This window comes from Ischnura elegans, chromosome 4 (genome assembly GCF_921293095.1).
Source record: "Ischnura elegans chromosome 4, ioIscEleg1.1, whole genome shotgun sequence".
NCBI classification, from domain to species: domain Eukaryota; kingdom Metazoa; phylum Arthropoda; class Insecta; order Odonata; family Coenagrionidae; genus Ischnura; species Ischnura elegans.
In genome coordinates, this window is record NC_060249.1 from 79,785,838 (window position 1) to 79,811,622 (window position 25,785).

At 35.7% G+C, this 25,785-nt stretch overlaps 1 protein-coding gene across 4 annotated transcripts in view; it reads right to left on the bottom strand.

The window, feature by feature from the left end:
• Nucleotides 1–7,658: 7,658 nt before the first annotated feature.
• Nucleotides 7,659–25,785, bottom strand: part of LOC124157694 (vacuolar protein sorting-associated protein 54) — a 94,578-nt gene continuing 76,451 nt past the window's right edge. For 3 of the 4 annotated variants that reach the window (XM_046532640.1, XM_046532644.1, XM_046532642.1), the window contains 8 exons: nt 25,486–25,500; nt 20,845–21,012; nt 19,764–19,885; nt 18,932–19,196; nt 16,693–16,825; nt 15,035–15,134; nt 12,205–13,059; nt 7,659–8,688 (listed from right to left, as the gene is read on the bottom strand). In XM_046532640.1, the coding sequence (XP_046388596.1) occupies nt 8,577–8,688; nt 12,205–13,059; nt 15,035–15,134; nt 16,693–16,825; nt 18,932–19,196; nt 19,764–19,885; nt 20,845–21,012; nt 25,486–25,500 (1,770 nt within the window). In that variant the 3' untranslated portion in view covers nt 7,659–8,576. The remainder of the gene's footprint in view (nt 8,689–12,204; nt 13,060–15,034; nt 15,135–16,692; nt 16,826–18,931; nt 19,197–19,763; nt 19,886–20,844; nt 21,013–25,485; nt 25,501–25,785) is intronic. The other variant, XM_046532641.1, reaches the window with a different exon arrangement.

The following is a 25,785-nucleotide window of genomic DNA, read 5'->3' on the forward strand; positions in this document are numbered from 1 at the left end:
TGAGGACGCATGGTAAGTCAGTGCCCTGTAGACCTAATGTTCAAGGTGTCGACACCAGCCAATGGAAGAGCATTGGAAAGAAGAGTGAGAAGTCGTCCACAAACAGCCACAGCAAAAGTCGGGCAACTTACAGGGATACCTCCTATTTCTCGCCGTGGAGATAAAAGCCTCAAAAATAGCAGATTTATACCCCTGGGATGTCAAATATGCTCTGAAACAGGTATTTTCGAAGTCGGCTACCAGTGTCGTATGTTGTGTCAGGAGGTATCTCCTTAATGGTACCATTAGAATTTGTTTACGTTTTTCCTCAACTTCTGCTGCTTTCGTGATTGTTGACTGTCCATTGAACGGCTGACTAGTCGTAATGCACCCCCTCCGCTTATCCTCTTTTTGCTGAGCACCAAGGCATGCAATGGCAAACAGACCATTGGGAAGAAGGAAGAGTAGTCGTCCGCCAACATCAGAAGCTCAAGTCGAGTTGGGCAACTTATGGGGACACCTCCTTATATGTTATTCTCACTGTGGATAATGTAGTGGATTTTTGCCTCCAGGACGTCAGATTTGCTTTAAAATGTACATTTTCGAAGCCGGATATTAGTGCCGTATGCTATATCAGAAGGTATTCTCGTGATTGGTATCATTAGAATTTGTTTACGTTTTTCCTCGCCTTCTGCAGCTTTCGTGGTTGTTGACTGTCCATTGAACGGCGAGCTTATCTCGTACCTCCCCTAAACGGCTTCCTAGTCGTAATGCACCCCTCCACTTATCCTCTTTTCGCTGAGCGCCAGTATGACAATGGGAAGAAGGGTGAGTATTCGTCATCAGCAACAACAGCTCAAGTTAACTTGGGCAGCTTATAGGGACACCTCCTCATATGTTATTCTCGCCTTGTAGGAGGAAGCCTCAAATGTAGCACATTTTTGCCCCTGGGACTTCAAACTTTCTCTAAAAAGGCCATTTCCGAAGCGGGCTATTAATGTCGTATGCTATGTCAGGAGGTATTCTCGTGATTGGTATCATTAGCATTTGTTTACGTTTTTCCTCGCCTTCTGCAGCTTTCGTGGTTGTTGACTGTCCATTGAACGGCGAGCTTATCTCGTACCTCCCCTAAACGGCTTCCTCTATTGGGAAGAAGGGTGGGTAGTCGTCCACCAGCAGCACCAGCTCAAGTCAAATTAGGCAACTTACAGGGATACCTCCTTATATTTTATTCTCGCCGTGGAGGTGTAAACCTCAAATATACCTAATTTTTGCCTCCGGGACGTCAGATTTGCTTTAAAATGTACATTTTCGAAGCCGGCTATTAGTGCCGCATGCTACATCAGAAGGTATTCTCGTGATTGGTATCATTAGAATTTGTTTACGTGTTTCCTCGCCTTCTGCAGCTTTCGTGGTTGTTGACTGTCCATTGAACGGCGAGCTTATCTCGTACCTCCCCTAAATGGCTTCCTAGTCGTAATGCACCCCCTCCACTTATCCTCTTTCCGCTGAGTACCACCCCATACAATGGCAAACAGACCATTGGGAAGAAGGAAGAGTAGGCGTCCGCCATCATCAGCAGCTAGAGTCAAGTTTAGCAACTTACAGGGACTCCTCCTTATATTTTATTCTCACCGTGGAGATACAAGCCTCAAATATAGGGGATTTTTGCCTCTGTGACGTCAGATTTACTCTTAAATGCACATTTTCGAGGCCGGCTATTAATGTCGTATGTTATGTCGGGAGATATTCTCGTAAATGGTATCACTAGAATTTGTTTCCGTTTTTGCGTCGCCTTCTGCAGCTTTCGGGCTTGTTGACTGTCGGCTTCAAAGGCTGACTTCTTGCAATGCATCCCTCAAACTTAGGCTACCTCTGCTGTATACCACGCCAGCCGGTGGTGAGCATAGGATCGTGGAGCAGGGTGATTAGTTGCCCGCCATCAACAATAGCTGAAGTAAAGCGGGGTAACATTCAGGGATACCTCGTTACACATTTTTCTCGCTGTGAAGATACAAGCCTTCGAAGACGGCTCTGATAGTCGTATGATATATTAGGATACCTCGAGGTATTATCGTAAATGATAATATTACCACTGCTGCATGGATTTATTATGGCTGTCTTTGATCCTCTCATTTCAAAACTATATTTTATCAAAAAGTATATTGGTATTAATTTCCGCAAAAATAATGTTGCCGCATATTTATTTGTATTAAATGTAAAACTGAAGTTTAAATTTGAAGTTATCTTCACAGCAGTAAATAAATGAAGTAACTATACTTTTTAATGTGTTTGTGAAGGGTGAAATTTGTTTGTATTGCTACCATTTTTAAGCAATTCACGTACCCACCAGCTGATTTTAAGTTGCTTAGATGTCCATTGCCCGCTCTCGTCTGCTTTTTGCGTTGATATGTAGGTACTTACCTTTTAAATGTAGAAAATAAAATATTTAACTGATATTTTCAGGCTTTACTTTGTAATAAAAAAAGAATGAAATTTGTAAGGCTCACTAATATATTTTAAATAGCACCAAGGACCTTTAAAAATTATAAACACCCTATGCTTGATAAACCACAAAGAATACAATGCATTTTTTAATATATAAGTAGAGGTCCGTGAATTTCGCGAGACGCGATATCGCGAAATAACGCGAAATCGGTAAATATAAAAACGAAATTTCGCGTTATTTGCGATTTTAGGCGGATTAGCGAAAAATCGCATCTAATGAGTCATAATCCATTGTTTAACACTGCCGACGTTCATTTGCTCCATCTCATTACGATTCCAAGGTCAATTGGCTCGTTTAGTCTCGCGCATTTGGCCTCGGTTACGATACGAGCGGCAAGCGGCGTGAGCGGCGCCGCTCTGATATCGGGCCTCATTTAGTTACGTGTAAATCTATTGAGGGTGGGTACGATATGTTTGAGCGGCGAGCGACAGTGAGCGGCGCCGCCCAGTGCCGCTCATGATTCCAAGTCCAGACCGATTTCTTTTCCACTGCCGCTCGCCGCACAGTAGATTCATCCTTCAGTGTAGTTGAAAACGTAAGCGGAGAAACATCAAAGTAGTGAGAATACGGCCAAACAAAGGAAGACTGAAGTTAGAAAAGGTGAGAAACCTGAGCGGTTAGACAATTGCCGCTCGTATTGTAGACACCGCTGCCGCTCACATGCCGCTCGCCGTTCGTATCGTACCCGAGGCCTTATATGAATTCATTGTATCCACGGAGTCAGCGCCACTGCCTGGGAGCAAGATCACATTTTTGCACGAAGTATCGTCTTCGCATATTAATTTAGAGTCCGCATTGTTTTGCATTATTAAAATTTCTTTCGGAGGTTTATTCATAAAAAGTGTAGTATAAAGCGTCCTAAAGAAACCACCTAATGTCTCGATGAATGTATAGTACTATACAAATACAGATATCCGCTGCTGAAAATTATTTTATTTCTCATAAAAAATATCAGTTCCTCATTCCCGAAATATGCGTGGCTTTCTCAGCCTAAGAACTTCTGAGGTCAAGATTGTGCGAAAGTAATCCCCTGGACATTTGGAGGACGTGACCATTTTCTCCAATTATGAACGCGCATCCAAAAATTTCCCAGTTGCGTTCAGCTATATCCAATTCTATCATTTTCTGGCAATCAAGTAACAAATACTGGACGTGTTATTTTTTTATTATCAACAACAAAGAGCAGTGCAAAAGGTTATTTCCCTGGGGGTGTTTTTCACCGACTGACAGACGGATACATATGGGGGCACGCATCCCCCCTTGCGAGTCCGCCTACGTTGCTTAACATTGCAGAACCACAATTGTAGCTTTTTTATATCATAAGATGGTATTGTCTTGTACATATGTATAACAAGTTTTAATAAATTTTTCATAAACTTTGCATGTGACTTGATTATTTTTAATTGTGATAAAAGTAAGGATAGCTCAAGATATCTTTTGTGACCCACCCTTGAGTTTTTTCTGTATCCGCTACTGCCGACCCATAGGCATTCTGCCCCGGTAGATGCTAGAAAAGTTATCACTAGTGAAATGGTGCATTTTCAGCAAGAAGGATTGTGGCTTCTATACATGAAACATTGTATTTTGAAGAGACTAGAACATGAACATATATTAATATGTATGTTCATGAGCTATAATAAGAATTGCATGCAAAATCAATGGAAATTGTAAGCTTGGAGAATTTGTTCCATAAACCTTACCAAGCCATGAAGTTGCACCAGTTACAACACATTAATAAACACTCGTGGTTTGAGTAAAAATGATAATGATACACCGTGAACAGATATGTGACGGTTTTTATGGCAAACACTTACCTGTTTCAATAAAACGACGCGGAGTTGACAGGAATTTTCAGAATTTCAATGGCAAATGACCAGAGAGAGGGAAAAATGTCTTTCGAATTTTTGTACAAGTGGGACTTACAAGTTTAAAAATAGAAATCTTCACTAATTGCATCAAATAAAACATTTGCAATAACTTTTATGAGAGACTTTTATGGAATTTCTTGAAGTGTCAACTTTAACCGATAAATAAAAACTTTCCTTGGACTTTTTATTTCATCGTTACGCTTAAGTTGATATTTGATGTTAGCATTTTTTATCGATTTTTAGAATTTGAAAAATAATAATTTGCAGTTTTTTCCTTTAATCAAGTTCATATAAGCCTCCTAAATCCGAAGAACCTGGGCTATTTTTTTCTAATAATTAAGTTAAATTTACATATTCTCAGACATAATCCTTAAAGACTTTTGAGGAACTATTTTCCTAAAAATATTGTGACTTCTTTGGCAAATTTTTCGGAGAATTTTAGGACATTTGTCCGACCTTGACGAATAACATTACAAAAAGATTTATGACATTGTAGACTACAACACTGAGAAAATGCCTTATAGACACGAAGAATAATTGAATTATCACAGCATAATACACCATTTAAAACCATAAGAGTGGGTGATAGAGGAGAGACGCAAAAGATAAAATCAGTCGCTCTAGTAATACGACTGGAAATCTGATGTTCCTTTCACAAATAGCGAGGAGTAGGCACATCTCAAAACGGAAAAATACGGGTCACTAAATCATTTAAATTATACCACGATTGACTATAAAATAAAATTGGTATAGTTGCTCATTCTTTGGAAAAGAATAAAAATTTAGCGAAACGAAGGCTGATACGAATTAAATGGGAGCCAAAAATTGGACAAAAATGGTAATACACATACATATGATTTCATTGCACTTCTCTATAGTACTTTTTATTTGTGGTAAAAACAGCTTTAACTGCACAGGGGCATTCTCGGCTACAGTCAAGAAAAAATCAATGAAAACATATAAATCATTTTTTAAGTATATCTACGCAGTAGATGATATCTTTAGGACACTGTATATGATACTTCATGAATAAGTGCTCTCAGGACGACTTGTGAAACTGATGAAACAATGTAATGCATGACTATCTGTAAAAAGGCCCGTAGAATAAAGAGTAAAATTTATCAACATAAGATACTTCCATGAAGTCATACTAATTATAGTTAAACACATAAATACTCTACACAATAAATACTCTACAATAGTAATATAAACTCTATGGTAAAACATGTAAAAGGAAGAACTTCTCCATTTCACCGAGGCTGATGAAAAATGATGATCATTCTTATAAAAAAAAGCTGGTATTTCTAAGAGCAATAAATTAAATACTTATCATTCTTAACTACTTTTACCATGAAAAAGTATTGGCACATTTTCAAAACAGACGTAAAAAGGGGGAACTGATTTTCTTGAGTTCAATTCGGAAAACTGTACTTATAACTAAAAACATTTCTTAAGTTACATATAGAGCTCGAGGAGATAATATTAGATATCCCGGGTAAGAAAAATCTAGTGATGGGAGACTGCAAAGCTTCCCTAGGTGAAGAGAGAGATGGAAACAAAATCTCAGAATTTGAATTAGGAATGAAAAATGACAGGTTGGGGAGAGGAAAAGAATTTTGGAAGAGGAAGAAGTTTTACATGACATATATGTAAATGGTTCAACCACCATAACTGGTTGAATTACACTTGAAAAATCCCTAGGCATGAGATAGGTTAAATTAAGGTAACTCAAATGCCTAAAATAGTGTGATAAACTTGTGCAGCTTCCTAGCAGCAGATACAGATTCAGACCACATCATAGTCCAAATGAGTATGGCATAACCTCACAAGTAATGTGACATAATGACATGTTCCAGACAAAGGAAAATCAAAAAGGCAAGGACGAAGAATGAAGAAGGACAAAAGGGGACTACAAAATTGATATGAGCAATCCCTAAAATGAAATCCGAGATGCTGCGAGTGAAGTCATGAGAAAAATAATCTGGAGACGCAGCTCAGATGTCTTTTCTGAACAATAACATCAAAAAAGCTGCATGGCAAGTCACTGATTAGCTTCCCATTTGGAAAAAATAAGCATGAAATATAATTATTTGCTCATTACTTAACATTCGGAAAATATGAAAACTACTTCAGAAGGATAGGTAACATCAGGATCTCTAAATTAACTTACATTTGCAATATATAATAAAGGGAAAGCTTGACTTATAGTCATTATATCAGCTCTCATAATTATTTTTATTGGAAAGGAGAAAAAAAAGATACGCTGGAAAATAATTCAAACATTTCATGAATACAAATTTTATACATGAAGCTAGATCCTTCATGCCAAAGAATAAACTTCATTAGCAAATTTTCGTCCAACATCTTTAAAATCCATATCTATATATAAAAGAGGATGTCTTTTTATATGAAGAAAGATTTCGTGCTTTCCTGGCGAATGGACTTAGTGAAGAGTTCTTGGGATCGCCACCAGGTGAGGAACTCCATAGCTGTCGACGTTTCGATGTCCGACTCGGTCATCGTCCTCAGGGCTGTGAGTGAGCACTTACTCCTTGAGGACGATGAACTCACAGCCCTGAGGACGATGACCAAGTCAGACAATGAAACGTCGGCAGCTATGGAGTTCCTGACCCGGTGGCGATCCCGAGAACTCTTCACTAAGTCTTTTTATCTGTCCGCTATGCGTTTCCATATGGCTACACAGATTGCAACCAAAGTTTGTACATGGATGTATTTCATGCTCTCAAACCCTGCAGTTCCACTTTTAGTTGTGTCCAATGCGCCCTTTGCGTCGTTTTCTCATTACCGTTTGTTACGTCATGCTACATACAACTCACGTTTATACAACTTTTGTGGTTGGATATGCTGCCGGGTAGGCACACCTCTTGACACGCAAAGAGGGAAACATAACTCGAGGGATACTACACATTAATCCTCTCGGTCCAAACAATTTTTCTAGGGTATTAGTTCATGCTACATTTTTGCTGTACGAACCAATGGACACACATAATGACCGATGTTGTGGAGTGGGGTACAAGCTGATCCCGTGCTCAGTATACGGAATTCATTTCTTCCATTGTTTGCTGCTACATGTGTATACCATTATCATACCTGCTTTGTTCCTTTACCTAAAATTCCTGCCATGTGGCCATGATTTCCAAGTTCTAAGTTTCCGACTTTTCTGGGCACTATCATTTCCAATCAATGCCGGTCGGCTTGCTAGTAATTTATAAAACCTCAAAGGATGGACCTCGGACTTTGAAACTGCACAATTTAGCTGAAAATCAAACACTTACGCTCACTTATAATGCATTAAGAATTTTTATTCTGTCCCAGAGCTATACTGATTAATAATTACCAACTCTTCCAAATGTATACAATACTTATCTAAACACAATCCTTATGGCTCATATTTTTCTTCTTTGATTTCATTGGCATAAGGTAGAATTTTCATTTCAAAATTATCATCACAATTCTTCCTTAATATCATGTTACTTTTGCTAATTCAAAATCACTGAGTCAAATCAACCCATCAGAGCAAAATATGACAAACAAAGACTATGTTTCCAACATTAATAAGTACAAACTTCCATAATATTGATAAAATGTGTTCGGCATACCATCCAACAGCTTTCAAACTCTAAGACATACATCTCTCTTATGACAATAATAGGAACAAATCAATCACAAAATGTGACAGCTCTGCAAATATATATACACCCACTTGAACAATTAATGTAAGCCGTTCAAAAATGACTTATACACAGTAACTTTAAATCCAACAATTAATATTACATGGTCTTTTTATGCATCAAGGTTTTTATAAAGTATCAAAAATACATTTTACCTGGGATGTGAATCAGTGGTCCATATTCTTGAAATAATTTTTCAACTAAAATCAATAAATAAAAGTTTTATAAAAGTTTTGACACAATATTACGATTAACAGCACTTGCTCCAGACAACAATACGACAGGAGGAAATATCACAAAGCATTGTACAGGACTTGAGGATTTTCCTAGCAATAGCACTTTCAAAGCAATTTCCTCTTCATTAGCACAAACATCTCTAGAACTGAAATAATGTGAACATAGGCTTCAATTTCAGCATCACTATGTGGCTATACAACAGGAATGAATTGCACTTGTGTTTGGTAACACTTCCCTTGACACCATTACAGCTGCTATCTTTAAAATTGATGTCATCTACAAGAAACTGTGTTACCTGTGAGACCAAATATCTTCCAAAAAATGATCACCTAACTCCACAATAGGCAGCACTTTCAGTGTCTTTAATGTTTCCAAGTAAAATGTTAATTCTGTCGTAACAACCCTGTGAAACAAATAAATTATTATTAATTGGAAATAAAAGTTTAGGTACTTTTTTAAATAAATACATATACATATAGTGAAATAACTGTATAAAAAACCAACATTGCAAGAAAGCTATCTCCTCTCACTCAATTATGGAATTTTGAAAAAATAGTAATGATTACTGAATGATATCAAAGTAGGAGTCAAATATAAGTTTTATAGCAAAGTTTTCAATTATTTTCAAACATTTTTGATGAAGCAGAATGCTGAAATTCAGACGTGTCCAAGATATTTGACTGCAATTTCAGAATAAACCACTAAAGCTACAAGATTTAAATCAAACTATCCTAATTAAGAACAGCTAAAAATAACACATCTCTCATAGAGTTAAAAAAAATTCGAAGCATATAGCTCAGATTTAAAAGACAAAAATCTTTGATAAATCACAATGAAGCACTGATGAATAGATTTTACGTCTATTATAGTTGCCTTTTTGAAGTACCTTAATTGTGAGAGAACAACACAATTTGATATTAATAACATTTCCCTGCTACAACCTGCTACCTGACAGACCAAAAATACACTCCATCACTCATGCAGTTTACTAATTCTTTTTTCATCAAATAAGTATGCAACACAGTTGCTTTTTACAAAATTATGGGACATTCAATTAGTGTTCAGATATGGGGATGGGGAAATAACTGAATGAAAATAATTTAGTTACCAGTAACACTTACAATCTAGGTAATGTGTACTTGTAATCATTATATTTTCAAAAAACTGTCACTTGTAATCTACTCATTGTATTCCCAAAGTACCTAATCCTTATTTTCCATGTACATACAGAATAACCTGATCAAATGGCCACCTCTCTTTAGCCAGTGTGTCATGTACAAGAAACGGCCACTTTTCTTTGGATGTACATATTTCTTGTAGAGGCAATGAAAATTCCGCCTCTTTTCAGTTGCTACCTCCCTCAGCGGCCAGTGATCATATTTTTATTCGGTAATAGCCAATAGTGCAATTCAATCAGATCCAAAATTGTAATTCATGAAAAGAATTTGGTGGGTAGATGGATGTTAAGTTGATGATGGATGGGGTAAGTTATAGAAAAAAATCTTCCTCATTTAACTATACTCTTACATTTTTAAATAAAAACAGTGAAAGTAGCCACCTATTTTTCAAGAGTTTGTGATGTCATTAGAGATACGACTCATATATTAGTTCACATGGAAGCACGTGTTGAAGGAAGTAATCGCTCAAAAGAGTGTAAACAGTAACAAGCCACAAGAGGTTGATGAGGGAGGCCAAGGAGTAATTGAGAGGCAGTGACTTGCACACCAAGAGTTAATGATGTCATCAACATCTACAAATGGGTAAAGGCCATCAATTTTTCACCTCAAATAGCTCAAGAAGTAGGTGATAGATCAAGAAACAGAAAAATCTTTTTAAAATAGTCCTCTCAATTTTCAAGCTCTATCACAATTTAAAAAATTACTTGAATGGGGCCATCCTTAATCAACCACCTTTACCTGCCCAAGGTAGTTTGGGAATCCTTCGATTCTAATCTACAAATTCTACTTCCTAAAGAACATCTTAAATACATTATGTACAAAGAGGTTACATTTCAAAAAGTACTGCTCCTCTACTTCCTGCAACCGGCATAGCTTCTTTCACACCCTTGACAATAGTATATATGTATGGATGAAACAAAAATTTTCAAACTCTAACCAGGTAAACATAACTGTTTCAGGCCGAAATCTAATTAATGGCTTATTTTAATACACATATAACTCATTCCTAAAAACCTCACATCTCTCACCTGTGTTCAGGGCTCACCTCTTTTTGTGGCCACTCTCCTATATTCAGTGGCCACTTAAAACAGATACATACATGCCTACTATTGTGTCTTGACCAAAAACACCATGAGAATATGTTAACAAATCGACAATAAGGATACTATTACTTCTCTTGTGAATTACGGGTCAAATGCATCCATTATTTGACAGTATTTACTCAATAAGGTGTTTGAAAAATATTAATACTTAATGACCCATGTAAAGTATTTCCTCTCTCACTCTCATAGTTAGCAAGATATGGGGGGTCAAAGTTTGAGATGTTTGCTCAGAAGTGGCGGTAGTGGAATTCAATTTCCTGAAACCCCGTAATATATTTGAATGAAATTTTGACCCCTTGTCAATCAAAGTACATAGCTTCCACATTAATATCTTTTTTCCCCTGCATTGTTATTTAAGACAAAATAATGTCAACAGTTGTTAATCAACCAATTTTTTGAGGTCAAAAACATTACTCCATATTTTCAGAAAATATCACCAAAAGGCAGAGTAGTTAGCTCATCCAATTTTTTAAAGTAAAGGTTAATGTGTACTCCAATATCCTGTGAAATAAAAATGGTGGTGTTTTGACTGCCACTATTAGTACTTCAGGTTTTACTTTTTTTTCTGTCTCCCTGAGGGGGATTTTGGACACATACTGTGCTACAAGAAGTATTAGTGTATCCATACCTTTATGAGGATATATTTGAAATAATGATCAATAAATCTATGACCAATCATATAGTTCTAGTGAATTTGGCTCTTGTTCATATAATTTTTTTTAAGAACAATACTTTGCTTGTGGCAGCTGAGGGGAAAAGAGCCGAAATAACTCGGTAACTGTGAAATGATGCTCTTTTCCTTGACTTTACCTATTTTTTAAGTTTTTATTTTATGAAAAAAAATGGTATCAACATACATTAGACTCTTACTATGCATTATAGAATAAATGAATTTACTAATTTAAATAAAATTATGTAAAGTAAGTAGACATAAAATAAAAATTCCCAAAAATTCAATAATTGCCACTAACTCAGTATCTAACGCAGATACATGAAAAAAATTAGCATCCCACTTCCAGCAATGGTTAATTTACAATTAATCAAATACAGTAGACTCTTGCTAATACAAATAAGGTTATTATGAAGTTCTCGTTATTACAAAGCAAATTGTTGGTCCCAACTAAAAGGCCTATCCAATCTAAAGTAATCTTCTTTTACTGTGCCCAAGAGCGTCAATTATGGTTCTTCCTTCAGTGGAAGATACTTCAAAATGCACGCAACATCATATACTAATAAGTTTCTTTCCTGTGAAATTAAGGTGACCCACTCATTAATGCTCGTAAATTGGATGTACAGTTAGTCCTCTTCCTATGCACATTAGGTTTAGGAAGTCTAAGAAGAAGTCGTTATCACGAACCTTCGGTTTTTCGGTCCCATGAACTCCGTAATAACGAGAGTCTACAGTAACATTGGATTTTACCAGTCATCACAACTTTAATCATGCAATATTTGAGTCAATAAATAAAGCATATATGTATTCTACCACCATACAAGGAGAATCTTATACCAAATACACAAAATATTCAATAAATTAATAACTTTGATCCCCGCAGTACACACATAACTTATTAAGTATAAATATTTTAAGCAACTTGAAACAAACACAATTTTAAAAACTGAACAAATATTTAAACTTACCCATGCTGAGGACTCCCATCGTTCACTATATTCAGCTTCAGCAACTTTTCCTTAAATTTTGACTTGAATGCACTATTTATACTGCGGTAGAGCTCCTGAACTTGCTGGGAAGGCATGACATCAGAAATGGCCTCATGTAGTTTGGTTAGATCCCTTGAAACAGCACGAAATGAAGCGGAAGGCACAGGAGGTCTGGCATCCCACTGCGACAGCTGGGCACCAAGTAATTTCAACATGATACTTTGGAGTTTCGTTTCAATGCCGGCTACATGAGAACGAATGTCTATTTCTAACATGTCCATGGTGGCATTTATTGACTGTATGTGACGTTGTATTGACTGTTGACTTGGCGATTGCACAGATGCAGTGGCAAGTGAAGATGATGATGATGATGAAGTGATGGCTGTCACAGATCCATTCTTCAAGACCCCATGACTTGAAGGGGTGCTGGTGGCAGAGCCATTTGAAATCTGACTGGACGGTTGTGATGAAGAGGCTAATGAGACAAGAGATGGCGATGATGCAGAGTTAAGGGATTTGGGTAAACTGTAAGCAGTATCTTGAGCACTGAGGGCGGCCTGACTCCTTAAAATGGTGACAAAATGTTTTTTCACTAAGGGGATGGCCCAAAGCAATAGCTGCAATGCACGTGAAGCCAAGGCCAAGTTCGTACTGGTGATAGTCTTCAGCCCAGCTTGCTGCTGGGCCCCACCACCTAAGACTAGTTTATATGACCTTGAGTTGAATACTTTAAGAAGGTCAGCAGCATGGCGAGCCAGGTTTGGTGCCATAGAAGGAATGGCATCTGCACATGAGCAATATTCACAGATCATTTTCATCAGCAGCAGCACAGTCCTAATGGAATGAAAAAATATATTTTGAAAGTATCTACAAAAACAATACATCACACAGAGAATTGATAATCCATCGTTCAAGTAACTCCTTATTTAGATTACATAGCTATCCCTTCCCTAGTCAGGCCCCCAAACACTCAACTGGAGGGGTGCCCTCAGCATTGATCTTTATAATTGCTATTGGTTTCCATGACAAGGGGTTAATTCCAAGTGGTTGGTACCACAATCGAAACTTGGTGTGCTTGAAAATTTTCTTTTCAAGGGCAAGATGAGCCCTTATGTTGAGCCTTTGGCATGAAAACCTTCAAACACAACACATTTCAATCATGTCGCCAACCACTTGAGAATTAAATACTTGCAATAAATATGTTTGGAATAATTCTGATTAGTAACTAGCACACACCTCCTCCCTGGCTCTCCCTTGTCTACCCTGCTTAATTCTCCACTTCCCATCTTTATTCGCCCCAAAACAATTTGCAAATTGAATGGAATGTATAGAGAAAAAGAAGAGGTAGCATAACTAAGAAATCAAAGCAAAACTTCTTAAGGAAACATTCACAAATGGATTAATACTCTTTTGACTATTCATTTGGGCTTTCTCCTCCATTAGGATGAAAGATCTAATGTATTAGATTTGACCTCAACAGTCATAAGGATTAATAGAAGCTGATGCACAGAAAACAAAATAAGAGCTGGTTGATTCAAGCACCAAACACAAATGAGATAATGGCTTGAATCTCAATCACCCAGTGTTTCAAAGTAAACTTGGTAAATATTGGTACAGTTCACCAATACTAGATGAATTTGAGAATATATTGAGCATCATCTATGAATTCAGAGAGAAATTTCTGGATATCCAATATCTATAACAGAAATAGGGTATTTTTTCATTCCAGCTTAAGGCCACGATTAATTAATTTAGCCACAATAAAGATATTAAGTCAAAGATTAAAAAGACAGAGGATGACCACACATTCCATGTGCTTCATGCTTAACCCTTTCGCTGCTGCTCACCCTACAGAAACCTACCCCCACATGCGGCGAAAGCGCTGAGTGCAGGCAGGGAGGATGTAAAGGTACGTTCACAGCACCCTGCTGTGCGAACATACCAGGTACGTTCACAGCAACGAAAGGGTTAAAGGGACAGAGTCAAACCTGAGAACTCTGGACAGCTAAAGAGTGTTTCCAACCAATGATATAAATGTTTTCCTGTTCATTTAATAATGTCTTCCCTCTTTCCCAGCTACCAATGTTAACGGAGGTGGGTTCATGAATACTCAGTTCAAAACAGATATATTTTGCAGAAGTTATAAAAAAGTTATGCCATCATAAATGACATCTCTTGAGTTTAAAAAACAAAATTAGAGTGCACAGAATAAGGATAATTTAATCCTTATACGTATTTCAAAGTTAAATATTTCTCCAGCTATTTCAACTGACCACAGTGCCATTTTAATGAAACTAATGTGATTTGATGCCAATTACAGCATTCATATGCTAATAACTCAAGAAGTAGTGCAGTTACATGCCTAAGTTTTATTTATCATGATTTATAAGACATAAAAAACATTAGACTTGTTTTTCATCCAAATAAAATTTATTCGTATGGTTACACAAGTACTGCCAAAAGAACAATTAAAAAATTGCAAACTTTCAAATCCAATTCCCAGAGGGTATACCTAGAAAACCAATTTCTTGTTTTTGTCAGTCAATGGAGTATGATTAGAAGAGCGCATTATGAAATTTCCAAGAAATTGACACTTAATGTCCTTCATTTTTCACACCAACCTTCTTGATATGACGAGAGAAGGATACAAGCTTTTTACAATTTGACCTTGAAAAATATAGTGATGGCTCCCAGCCATATGCTGAGATTTGATTAGTATTGATTAATGCAAGACCTCCAAATTAAAGTGAATAAAGCACGATTAAAATATCTACGCTTAAACAAAATACAAATAAAAGTACATCCTTACCCAACAACAGCAAACTTTTCACCATCAATTAATAAAATATTTGCAGGCTTTTGATCACCAATACTACCATCTGATTCTCGCTTGTGCAAGGTAAACTTCCCTGGGGAGTAAAAAAACCACACAGAATAAATAAGGGAAATATGATGGGTACAGCCCAGAAACTATGCACACTCAAGTTTGGGCATGAATAACTACAGAATAAAATAGGATCCAGAATAAAAAATAATACCATCATTTCCTCGATATATTTATGGAGGAAGACACACTACATGGAATAGAATTTCAGTGTTTATTACTATGAGGACTACTACATAGATGTAACTGATGGGAAAATTGAGTACTTGGATATATGAACCTATGTATATGGACAGTTAGTAGTCAATATGAAGGAATCTGCATGAATGGTATTGGCTGCTTTTCCAATATGTAGCAATTGGCTAAGAATAGTGAAAATAATTAGTATTTATAAGTCTCTTTTTGCTTTACAGTTATTTATCTAAACTTGAGAGTACATATATTTTTTTCACAGGCATTAAGGACATATTATAAGTCAAGAGGATAATTTCCACTTTAAATGTCGAAAATTAATCATAGCATTACACAGCAAACAAAAGGTGCTTAATCATAAACATGGCCACAATCACTTCTTTTTCTGCCATACTTTTATCCTCAAAATATCCCAAGGTTTTCCCAACAATTAATTTGGTATATGTTGGGATGCAAATGATAAGATAGGAATATTGAACATGAAATCACCACCAGATTTCATGAGCAAATAAAGTAGTGGAAATATCAACGGAGAAAAAAATTCCTTATACGTTAATTTAGCAGAGAAAAAATGCTGTCACAAAAAATTAGAGGGTGGTGTGGAATCAGGATCCAGTCATCCTAATCCTGTCACTCCAAGTATGCTGAATTTATTTGAATTGACACAGGCATATCCAAAATGTGATTAACCTGAGGATTAATATTTGTTTTAATAATTCTTTTTTTTGGGTATATAAACTCTGGATAAGATAATTTAAGTTTTTATATAAACTTTATTAAATTTAACTAGCAAATTGGCCTAAACTTTATTGAGATTAAGAAGTGAAGTATTAAAATATACTTAATGCCAATTTACTTTATAATTATTTAAAATCACAGTCCAAGTCAATATAAGTCCATTGACAAATAATGACCATTTAAACCAGTCAAATGAAACATGAACTAATGCATAAATTCATGTATGTAGTCCTTATTTTTTGACATATTGTTAGGAATAGTGCCAGATTTGCAACTCCAAAACACCGGTATGTTTTTTTGATTTAGCCATGCTTGAAGGCAAATATTGGGCATACTACTTATGCCAACTGTATTATGATATAAACTATGAGAAATTATATTGTTGAAATATAATTTGGGATAAAAAAGAAAATATCTAAAATACTGCAAAATTTTCGCACTTCTTTGCCCCCACCAAGAATCGCACAGGTCTTTCAGAGTTGCAAATCTGGATTTTGAATAAAGGCACTGGTATGAGCAGAACATAAAAAAAATTAGAACTGCACAAATTTATGGATTATGAGCCCCCTTTTCTGCATAGGCAAGATGGCTAGCCTAATTGTGGTATACCAAAAGTAAGAATTATTCCATGACCTCAAAATAAATTAACTCACCAGTGGAAACAATGTGATCTGCAAGGTCTTGGAATTCTGTAGGGACATCTGCTTGTTTCCATCGTTCACTATCTAAGATGAGATATAATTTTGTGTTTCTATCATTATGAAAGCGTTGGACAAATCTGCTTGCCTTGAAAACAAAAAGATAAAAAAATAATAAGTCAACAACAAATAAAATATTACTAAAATTGAACAACTTCAAAAGGAAGTTTAACTATAATAAAGTAATCTTATTCAATTAGGCTTAGGTATAAATTAGACAAGAGATACAATAAAATGATTTTCCTCTGTAAAACTGACATTCCATGGCATTCAGGTACTTTTAGTAAATTCAAGTGTTATACATGAATTTTACATGCATCTTCTGGCGTTGACCATACCAAGAAATAACTGAGGTTTTCAGACTGGGTTTTAAAATTTCCATTTATATCTAGAACTCAAATTGTTAACTCAAAATAATATTATTTGTACAAAAAGCCAGGAAATAAAAATATTGTCTCATAAAGTACAGAAAAAAACTTAAAATAAGTTATAAAACAACAATTAATATCAAAATTTCTTTAATATAGCCAAACAGGTCACCTTGATGGTTCCTGCTAAAGTTGCAATGCCACTTATGGCTGATAACATTAGCAGAGACAGCCACTTAAACATTGCCAGCCGTCATCATAATGGCCAGGTTGGATAGCAAAGAGAAATTCATGAAAATTATACCCAAGATAATCCCTTAATTCAACATTCTGATTATAATGAGCATATTAAACATATCATTTGATTTAAAACTACCGTATTCCTCCGAATATAGTCCCCCCCCCCCTAATTTTGAGGCTTGAGTTTCGGGAAAAAATTAAAAAAATGGGTTTGAATATAGTCCCCCCCTTAACTTTTATCTCGGGCAGTTTTGGAAAAAAAGGGGGGACTATATTCAGACATATACGGTAAGTCTCGCAAATGTGTATACCTTATTTTAGCCTACAAGAAGCCGAAATTGGATAAAAACCAAATACATTCCATGGTAAAAGGGAGCCAAAAGAATATAACAGACATGTATGGGTGACAGGTAAAACACTTTCTCACATATCTATTATTATAATTATGGAAAAATAGCAAAAAAATGTTGTCACCAAAATAAAGAAAACGAAGATGAAAGAATTAATAAAAAAAGGAGAAAAACACTAGTAAACTTTAATTTACCCTCATAAATAGAACTTTTTAACCACACATGTCCCTTCACACAGGATCACTAGCATATGCTTTACTCAAAGCATTACTGGAAGCCAGCTTTCCTCCTCCTCCTCAATCATACTGATGTCCATCCCAATACTTAAATCACTTTAAACACTAGCTTCCTTTATACAGTTTTCCATAGCAAATCTTGTAGAGTAGGCACTATACTTAGTCCAATTGTTTCATCTTCCCTCCCAAGTGAAGATCCCAGACTGATGCATCACACTCGAAAATGGCCAAAATAAAGTATTACATGCAAAACATTAAGTTTTGAAACAGCTTTACCTGGGATTCTCACCAACGAGTTTAACAAACTAAAATATTTCTTTATATTTCTTTCAATACATGTACTCCCAATTGTAAATACACATAGGGAATGGATAAAGCACCAAGTTACTGGATGGAAGTCCCATTTTAATGGCATATTCTAAACGGAATAATGACTGAATACCTCAACAGTCCACAATGTCAACTGATATATGGTACCACTTTCTATCAGTAGCCAAATCCTCAACCTAATAATAACAGACCTACATAACGGCCACAATCGGTCAGCTGCTGGTGAGTCATTTCCCACACCATGTTTTTGACAGAGAAATGGGCAGCCTGTACTCCAGTGAGAAACTGGAAATCAACAGCCAAGAGTGGCTATGCTAGACGACAAACTGTACGTACAATAACGCTCACTTGGCCACCCAAGAAATTGTGCCACACTTCTGGTTATTCCTTGGAACCCTTTTACTAGTCACAGATTTGAGCAAAGTAAATTTGTAAGCAAACGCCTAATTAGCTTCCAGGTCACCCAAATTTGTTCTTAGTGAGCAGTTGACCATGAACTCAAGGCGAGTGAGCAGTCGAGCACAGTCACACAAGGTTAACTTGAGGCTGGAGTGTTTACGTTTGTTTCTGCTCCCAGCAGATTGAAAGTTGACAAGTTTGGGAGGCACTTAATGAGGCTCTAACAATGATATAGAATATGTACACAGAAAATTTATCAACTAATGCTTACCTGTAGTCTAAATGCAGCCTGCAGAGGTGAACTGGTTCTTCCGCATATTTTCTCACATTCTACAACAAATGCATCCACAACATTGGCCAATTGGCAAATCTGGGAGGATGTTGCTCTGTCCAGCCAACCATCCTTTGCCTGCGCAGAAACCAGATGACCACACCTCTCATGGGCAAAATCACTCACAGAGCACAGCAGCTCCTTTAACCTAACCATCACTTTGGCATGCTCTTCATTGGAAAGAAAGACTTCAGTGGACTCCGCCCTAAATTAAATAAGTTTCCAGATGAATAGGACACATATTTTAAAGATAATTTCTCATGTTTCAGGCTAACATGCCATTTTTCAAACCTAGAAATAATGTAATACTGGTAAGATGGATGATCTTCTTTCCATCAAATAAATTAAGGAAGCTATTCAACACTCTTGATGGCAAAGTAGAAGATGAAAGAAATTTTGGCAGAGAAGAATATAGAGCTCATTAGTAGGATGGAAACTTAAGACGAATTTACCTTGATGCTAGTAAATTTTCACAACAGATTTTCTTGAAATGCCCCGAAAAATCTTTTTACTGACCAATTGGTTCAGCTTTCTTTTTAATATCTCACTACCACAGCATATTGATTTAACAATTTGACAAAAATTGTGGTTTCACCACTTTTCACTTAAGTTTTAAAAAACACTAATTGATACATTTATCCTAGCCTTCCTTATTACACAAAAACCATACAAAGATACTTATTTACCACTGAGAATAGTGAGTCTAAGAACTCAGAATTGTCAGGAAAATAACTTCCAAAGAAAAGAAAATACTAAGCCATTCAAAACTTACACAGCAACGCACAACTTGTCCACTTCATCTTTATTGGAAGAGGTTTCATCTTCAGGAATACTACTGATAATAAATTTACCCGCACTAACATCTGCTGCCTCACGCATAACATCATGGACAGCCTGAAAAGAGAGCATTTAAGAACAATTACTATTTATCAACTTAATTCTATACCTCATTCACTGCCAAGGCTATTTTCCAGAATTTGCAAGATTTCAGATTTTAAATTATTTCAGCTACATTATTTTACTATGTACGGTGAAACCATCTTAGTAAGCAGCAGGGATAAAGCACACGTGTATAAACGACAGCCATTGAAAAGGCCACAATCACAAAATAAAATAAGTCAAATAAGTGGGGCTGATAAATCGGCCCATGGAAGTTTTCACACAACCCTTATACTGCCACCGGGCCAATACATCGGCCCGGTTGCAGTATAAGGGTTAAACTGATTCCTGGTATGAAAATAGGTTATTTCTTTTTATTAATTGCTACACCACCAAAAGCAGCACCATTTGGCCTATTCATTAGGGTTTTCATAATCATTAACAATTAAATGTACACGAATATCCATGCGCTGAATGGGGCAACCTACCTAGGCAGGACACAAATCCACAACCTTCGGTTTGGCTGGCAAGGACTTTGCGATGCCGCAACCAAGGCCAGCAAAAATATTTCTCCAGAGGGGAATGAAACCCCGGTCTCCCACATGACAAGTAGAGATACTGATCACTATGCTATACATATAGATACCACCATAGACGTCTAAAACATACAACGCAATTTGCTACATGATCGCTCCTCCAGATTGATATTGATATTACAAAGTGAGGTCTACTATGCCCCACTTTATGACAGGTGCCAGCAGTCACTGATAGTAATGCATATGTATCAATATTACCATTGCAAGAGAAAAGGTTACATACTCATATATGATCTCTCATATATCTCCTATGAAATAAAAACTGGGAATTGGCCCTGGCCTGTGTGTTTGAAATTTGCCAACAAGAACGCTGGCAAGAGCACTGACTTTTCTAGAGAGTGAGAAAATTACCTCACTTGTACATGATGAAAAGCTCACCTTTACGCGACCAATAAGAAGTAATAATGAGGAAGTACAGCGCTGCAATACTTTGGTCCACTCACTAAGATGCAGTCCAGGCAGTGGGTTATGATGCTGCTGCTCTTGAGAAGTGTTGAAATCCTCCACCTCTTTACTGTCACTAGCAGCTACTGCTTCAATCACAATCTTAAATGATACAATTTTAAAGTAAATCACAAGCAGCATTCATACCCATTTAGAAATTATTCTAAGAAAAAGTAGTTTCACATTAATAATTATATTACATAATTTATTACTGAACTGAGATAAATCTAGAAAATGATTATATAATTAAACAATAATGCAGTACAAATGACATAAATAAGTTCTCTACATACTAATCAATTCTATTAGTGGTCAATACTAATGCAATAATTCATATATTTTTAAATATCTTTCTCTAAATGACACTGTATTTACCTCCATAAATGAAAACAATGACGTTTATATACCTATATGCAAACTCTGTTTGGGAGCATGAAAATAATTAACTGAGCTTCTCATGAAGAGATCCCTTCAACACAAGGAGCTATGGATACAACCAAAGAGTTGAAATTTTACAAACTTGTCAATGTAGATGATATTTCCTCATCATGAAATAAAATAAAGACTATGGAAATTGCAGACTAAACTTTGGTCATTTCCAAATAATTTCTTACTTATATGTAAATGGTTTCATCACCCGAATACAGTAGAAAAGTTACCAAGGGAAGTATAAAGAAAAATCAAATGCCTAATCAGATGAATATGCACTAAATTACATAGCCTTTCAAATTATTTCCATTTGTTTTCAATTCTTATTGGAGCATTAAAGGCTATGTCTCGATTAGCAAAAAAAAATTAAAACTTTTAAGAGCAAATACAGTATCACTGATTATACATAAATACACATACTTAGAATACATAAAAAACTAAATACTACATCTAAATTGGGGATATCACCAAATAGTTTATACAAAATGGACAAAAGAAAAATTTAGGTTGATAGAGAGCAATTCCTATTACTGATATACCTAGTCAGCTCCATATGATGATAGACAAAAGCCTCCTACAGCAGCTTTATACAAAGAGCACTCCTAGCAAAAACTTCCATTTACATGGTGCAAACAAGATGAATATTTTATTCTACATCGAGCAGATATTAATAATATGCACAAAATTATTTCTAAGGATTAAAGTTCATTTTTAGTATTTTGAGGTCAGCCGACTGTTGTAAATTCATGATCAATGCATTTCAAATTGCAGATATTTCAATTGATGACATTCAGACCACACTACATATTTATGAAGGTAGTGGAAATTAATTGAAAAATCTTAGATAAATGTATTGTGAATACCTAACTATTGCAAAAAGTACTTTATTCATTCATCTATTACGATTTTTTAGTTCATGCAATTAGAATTATTAACGATAGAAGCCTGTTCTCACACATATGAGACCTTAAGATACAAAAATTACACTAATTTGAAGTTGAGAATGTACAAGAAAAATGAATGTGGAGGAAGGAGCTACAGAATACAATATTAATACAAAGAATATTACACGCCAGAAGTTCTTCGATATAGAACTAGAGCATCTGCAGGCAAGAGAAACTATTTTTCTGTGGTAAAAAAGGAATGCTTATTACACCCTGATCAATTAAAATAAGTCAAAAACAATAAATTTCAATAATAATCACCAACACCATAAATCCCCTTAGATCTAATTCTTCATTGAGGCTTTTGCCGTTCATGATTAATTACACTAAACTTGAAGAATCAAAACAAACATTAGAAGTTGGGCCTCTACAGTTCTCCCAAGGGTCAGCAAATTTAAACCTCAGTTTTATTTAACTTTCTTAAACTTCGCATGTGACTTCATTAATTTTTACTGTGATAAAAGCGATAAGGTTGTCCAGATATCTTTTGCGTCCCCCCTTGAGTTTTTTCTGTATCCGCTACTGACCCACATCCACAACCAGCACCAACCCGGGGAAAAGCAAGTAGTGGGGGTCGGAAAACATCAGGACAACCTTATCACGCCGTAAGATCCAAAAAATAGTTTCTTTAAACACAGATACCTAGCTTCCTCATGTTGAGATCCTGAATACTTCTAAATGAGCATCCGACTCCAAGAGCAAAGGACATGTGTGCATTTGAACTGGCAACTCATAGCTATAGGAAAAACACATTACATATATACCTTAAAGAGCATGGATTTAGGTAGTAGTTATTTGATTCATGTGTATAACAACAGCTAAGGTCATATCGTTCAACTCTATTCTTTAAATTGAATAAGAGATAGCAGTTTTTTTCAAAATAAAAAACAACAGGGAGTTTATCAACCGCCATATAAGAAAGAAAGGACTTATTGCTTTGCTAGTGAGAAAAAGCTGTGTTTTTTAGTCATAATAAATTCCCAACTAATCAAGACTAAAATATGAAAAACTTTTTCCTCCAGAAGCACCTATATTAATATTAATCCAAGGGAATCAATTTAAATTTAGAAAACAGGAGAGAGGGAGACTTTAAACTAATAACTGACTTTAAACAAAACTAAAATGGATACACAACCATGGAACACTTTAAATAGGAGCATTACCCAACAATTTTAAAAGTAAACAGGGACTGCATGATACATAAAAACAAATGTCATCTTTTTTCTACCTTCCCACTTCAAGTAATGGTCATACATAGAATGAAAATTAGGGGGTGATGAGATTACAAGGGAGCTTTGGCAAGAAAGTAATTTTGTTACAAAAACTTTGACATCTATGACCTTCATAAGTTCAAGAAAATGAGATTTGTTGAGTATGATTAACACACTAGATTAAAGAGTACTTGTTTTTACATTTCACTCAATCCATTACTTAACCCTCGAGTGGGCACTCTGGCGTATAAAGTACGCAAATCTTCGAAAAACAAGGATTTTAACATTGTACGCACATTCTGGTCTTAAATGGCCTCATGTATTCCTACAATGTACTTTGACTGTCTATTGTGCGAGTTTTCAGAGTTCGAAGTATAGTGACTAATTTTTTTTAGATTGGCAAGAGAAACAGACACCTGTGGCATACAAAGTACGCAGTGCGACCGGCCGTGTACCTCGTGCTTTGCTTTTCTTGAATGGCCTCGCATATTCTTACAGTGTCATTTTGAATGTCTATAGCGTGAGTTTTTAAAGCACAAAGTATCGTAGAAAATTTTTTTAGACTGGTACCCGACACCCATGGCGTATAAATTATGCCACGCGACCGGCCATGTACCACCTACATACCTTTAAACCTGTATCACCTACAAATGTACTTGCTTTCCAATGTGTTTTTACAACACCGGACTCAACATAGGAAAAAAATTATATGCTACAGCAAAATGGAGGATATCGAAACTAGTTTTGTTGACTCTTGTTTAATATTAATCTTAATTTATGAATTATTTGTGCAACCTATTAGTTCAAGCTTGTACAAGCTTGAACTAATTTCTACAAATAAAGATAAATTTTAGCAAAAATCGAGAGTTGTCATATAAATGCTGCATGCATTATGTATGTATGCATATATGCATATGCACATGCATATATTGTGGACAAAGTACGCCACGCACCCGGTCGTATGGGGAGAAATTATTATACTCCTAATTATGATAGGAATAATTGATGTTGTCTCTTGATGATTGTCTTTATCACGGTCTGATGAAACAAAAATAAAAAAAATGATGGCAAAGGGAGGTCTTCAATGAGATAGATAGATCAGGTGATTAAAGATATAAGGAAAAAGAAATGTGTATGTAGTACATACTTTATGAGTACAATATTATGTTACCATGAAAAGACAAACTGACAGAAGAACAGAGCGGACAGTAGGGTTAAATCCTTCTTAGGACTGCCGCCAAATGATGAATTTTTGCTGTGTAAATTAAAATTTTCAGCTAGAAGAAGTCTGATCTCATTACAACCATAGGGTGTCATGTGATGAAGAGCTTCCATTTGGAAGAAAGGATTTATGACTAATTACAATAAATAATAACTAGAGATAATATCATTTAAGGACATAAAAGGATTGTTTCTCAAACATTTCAATGAGACCCCGAACTAAGTAATTGCATGGAGCAATGACTCATACAGCTATGATCAGATATTACTTCTATAATACTTAGAGGAGGGCCTGTTTTAAAGGTGTCTTTGCTCACCTGGTGGGCGATTTTTAAATAGATAATTTTGAAACTGTCAACTACATTATACTGATGTAACTACATACTAATGGGTCAATTTTTATCTTATCTCAATTTTATATTTCCTTATTTTAGGATAGGTGATATGATATAAAATAGAACTATCTGTCATACTTAAACAGACAAAAAATGATTTTAAATGCTGGGAGAAGCAACATCCCATCTCCCTAATGCATACGGACATATAATTAACAAACATTAATTAATAAACATTTTTTAAATACGTATGGAGATAATTTTACATTTTTTAAATGCCAATGGACATAATATTACATCTTTAACCCTCTAAGTGCTAATCCAGGGGAGTACATATAATGATTAATATTCCCATTTGAACTCGCACCATTGTGGTGAGATATCAAAAAATTACAGATTTATATCTCAAGCATTATTCTACTAGTTCTTCCTTACCCTTGTATTCATTATCTTGTGAGTAGATGCCACAGTGAAGGATGTCAGAGGCAAGAATGCAATGAACATAAGAAGAAAATATGGAAGCAGAAGTGATAATTGATCAAGCAATGGCAGACAGAAATTATAATTAATATCATAACAATTAAAGTTCACTTATCATGTAAAATGTCATTATTGCCAGAAATAAATCTGCTCCATAAGCAACGATAAAGTAAATTTGATGGTGCCTCTAAAAATCAACCCTACAAAATGCCAAAATTTTCAGGTGATCAGATAACCCAAACATAAATAATAAAA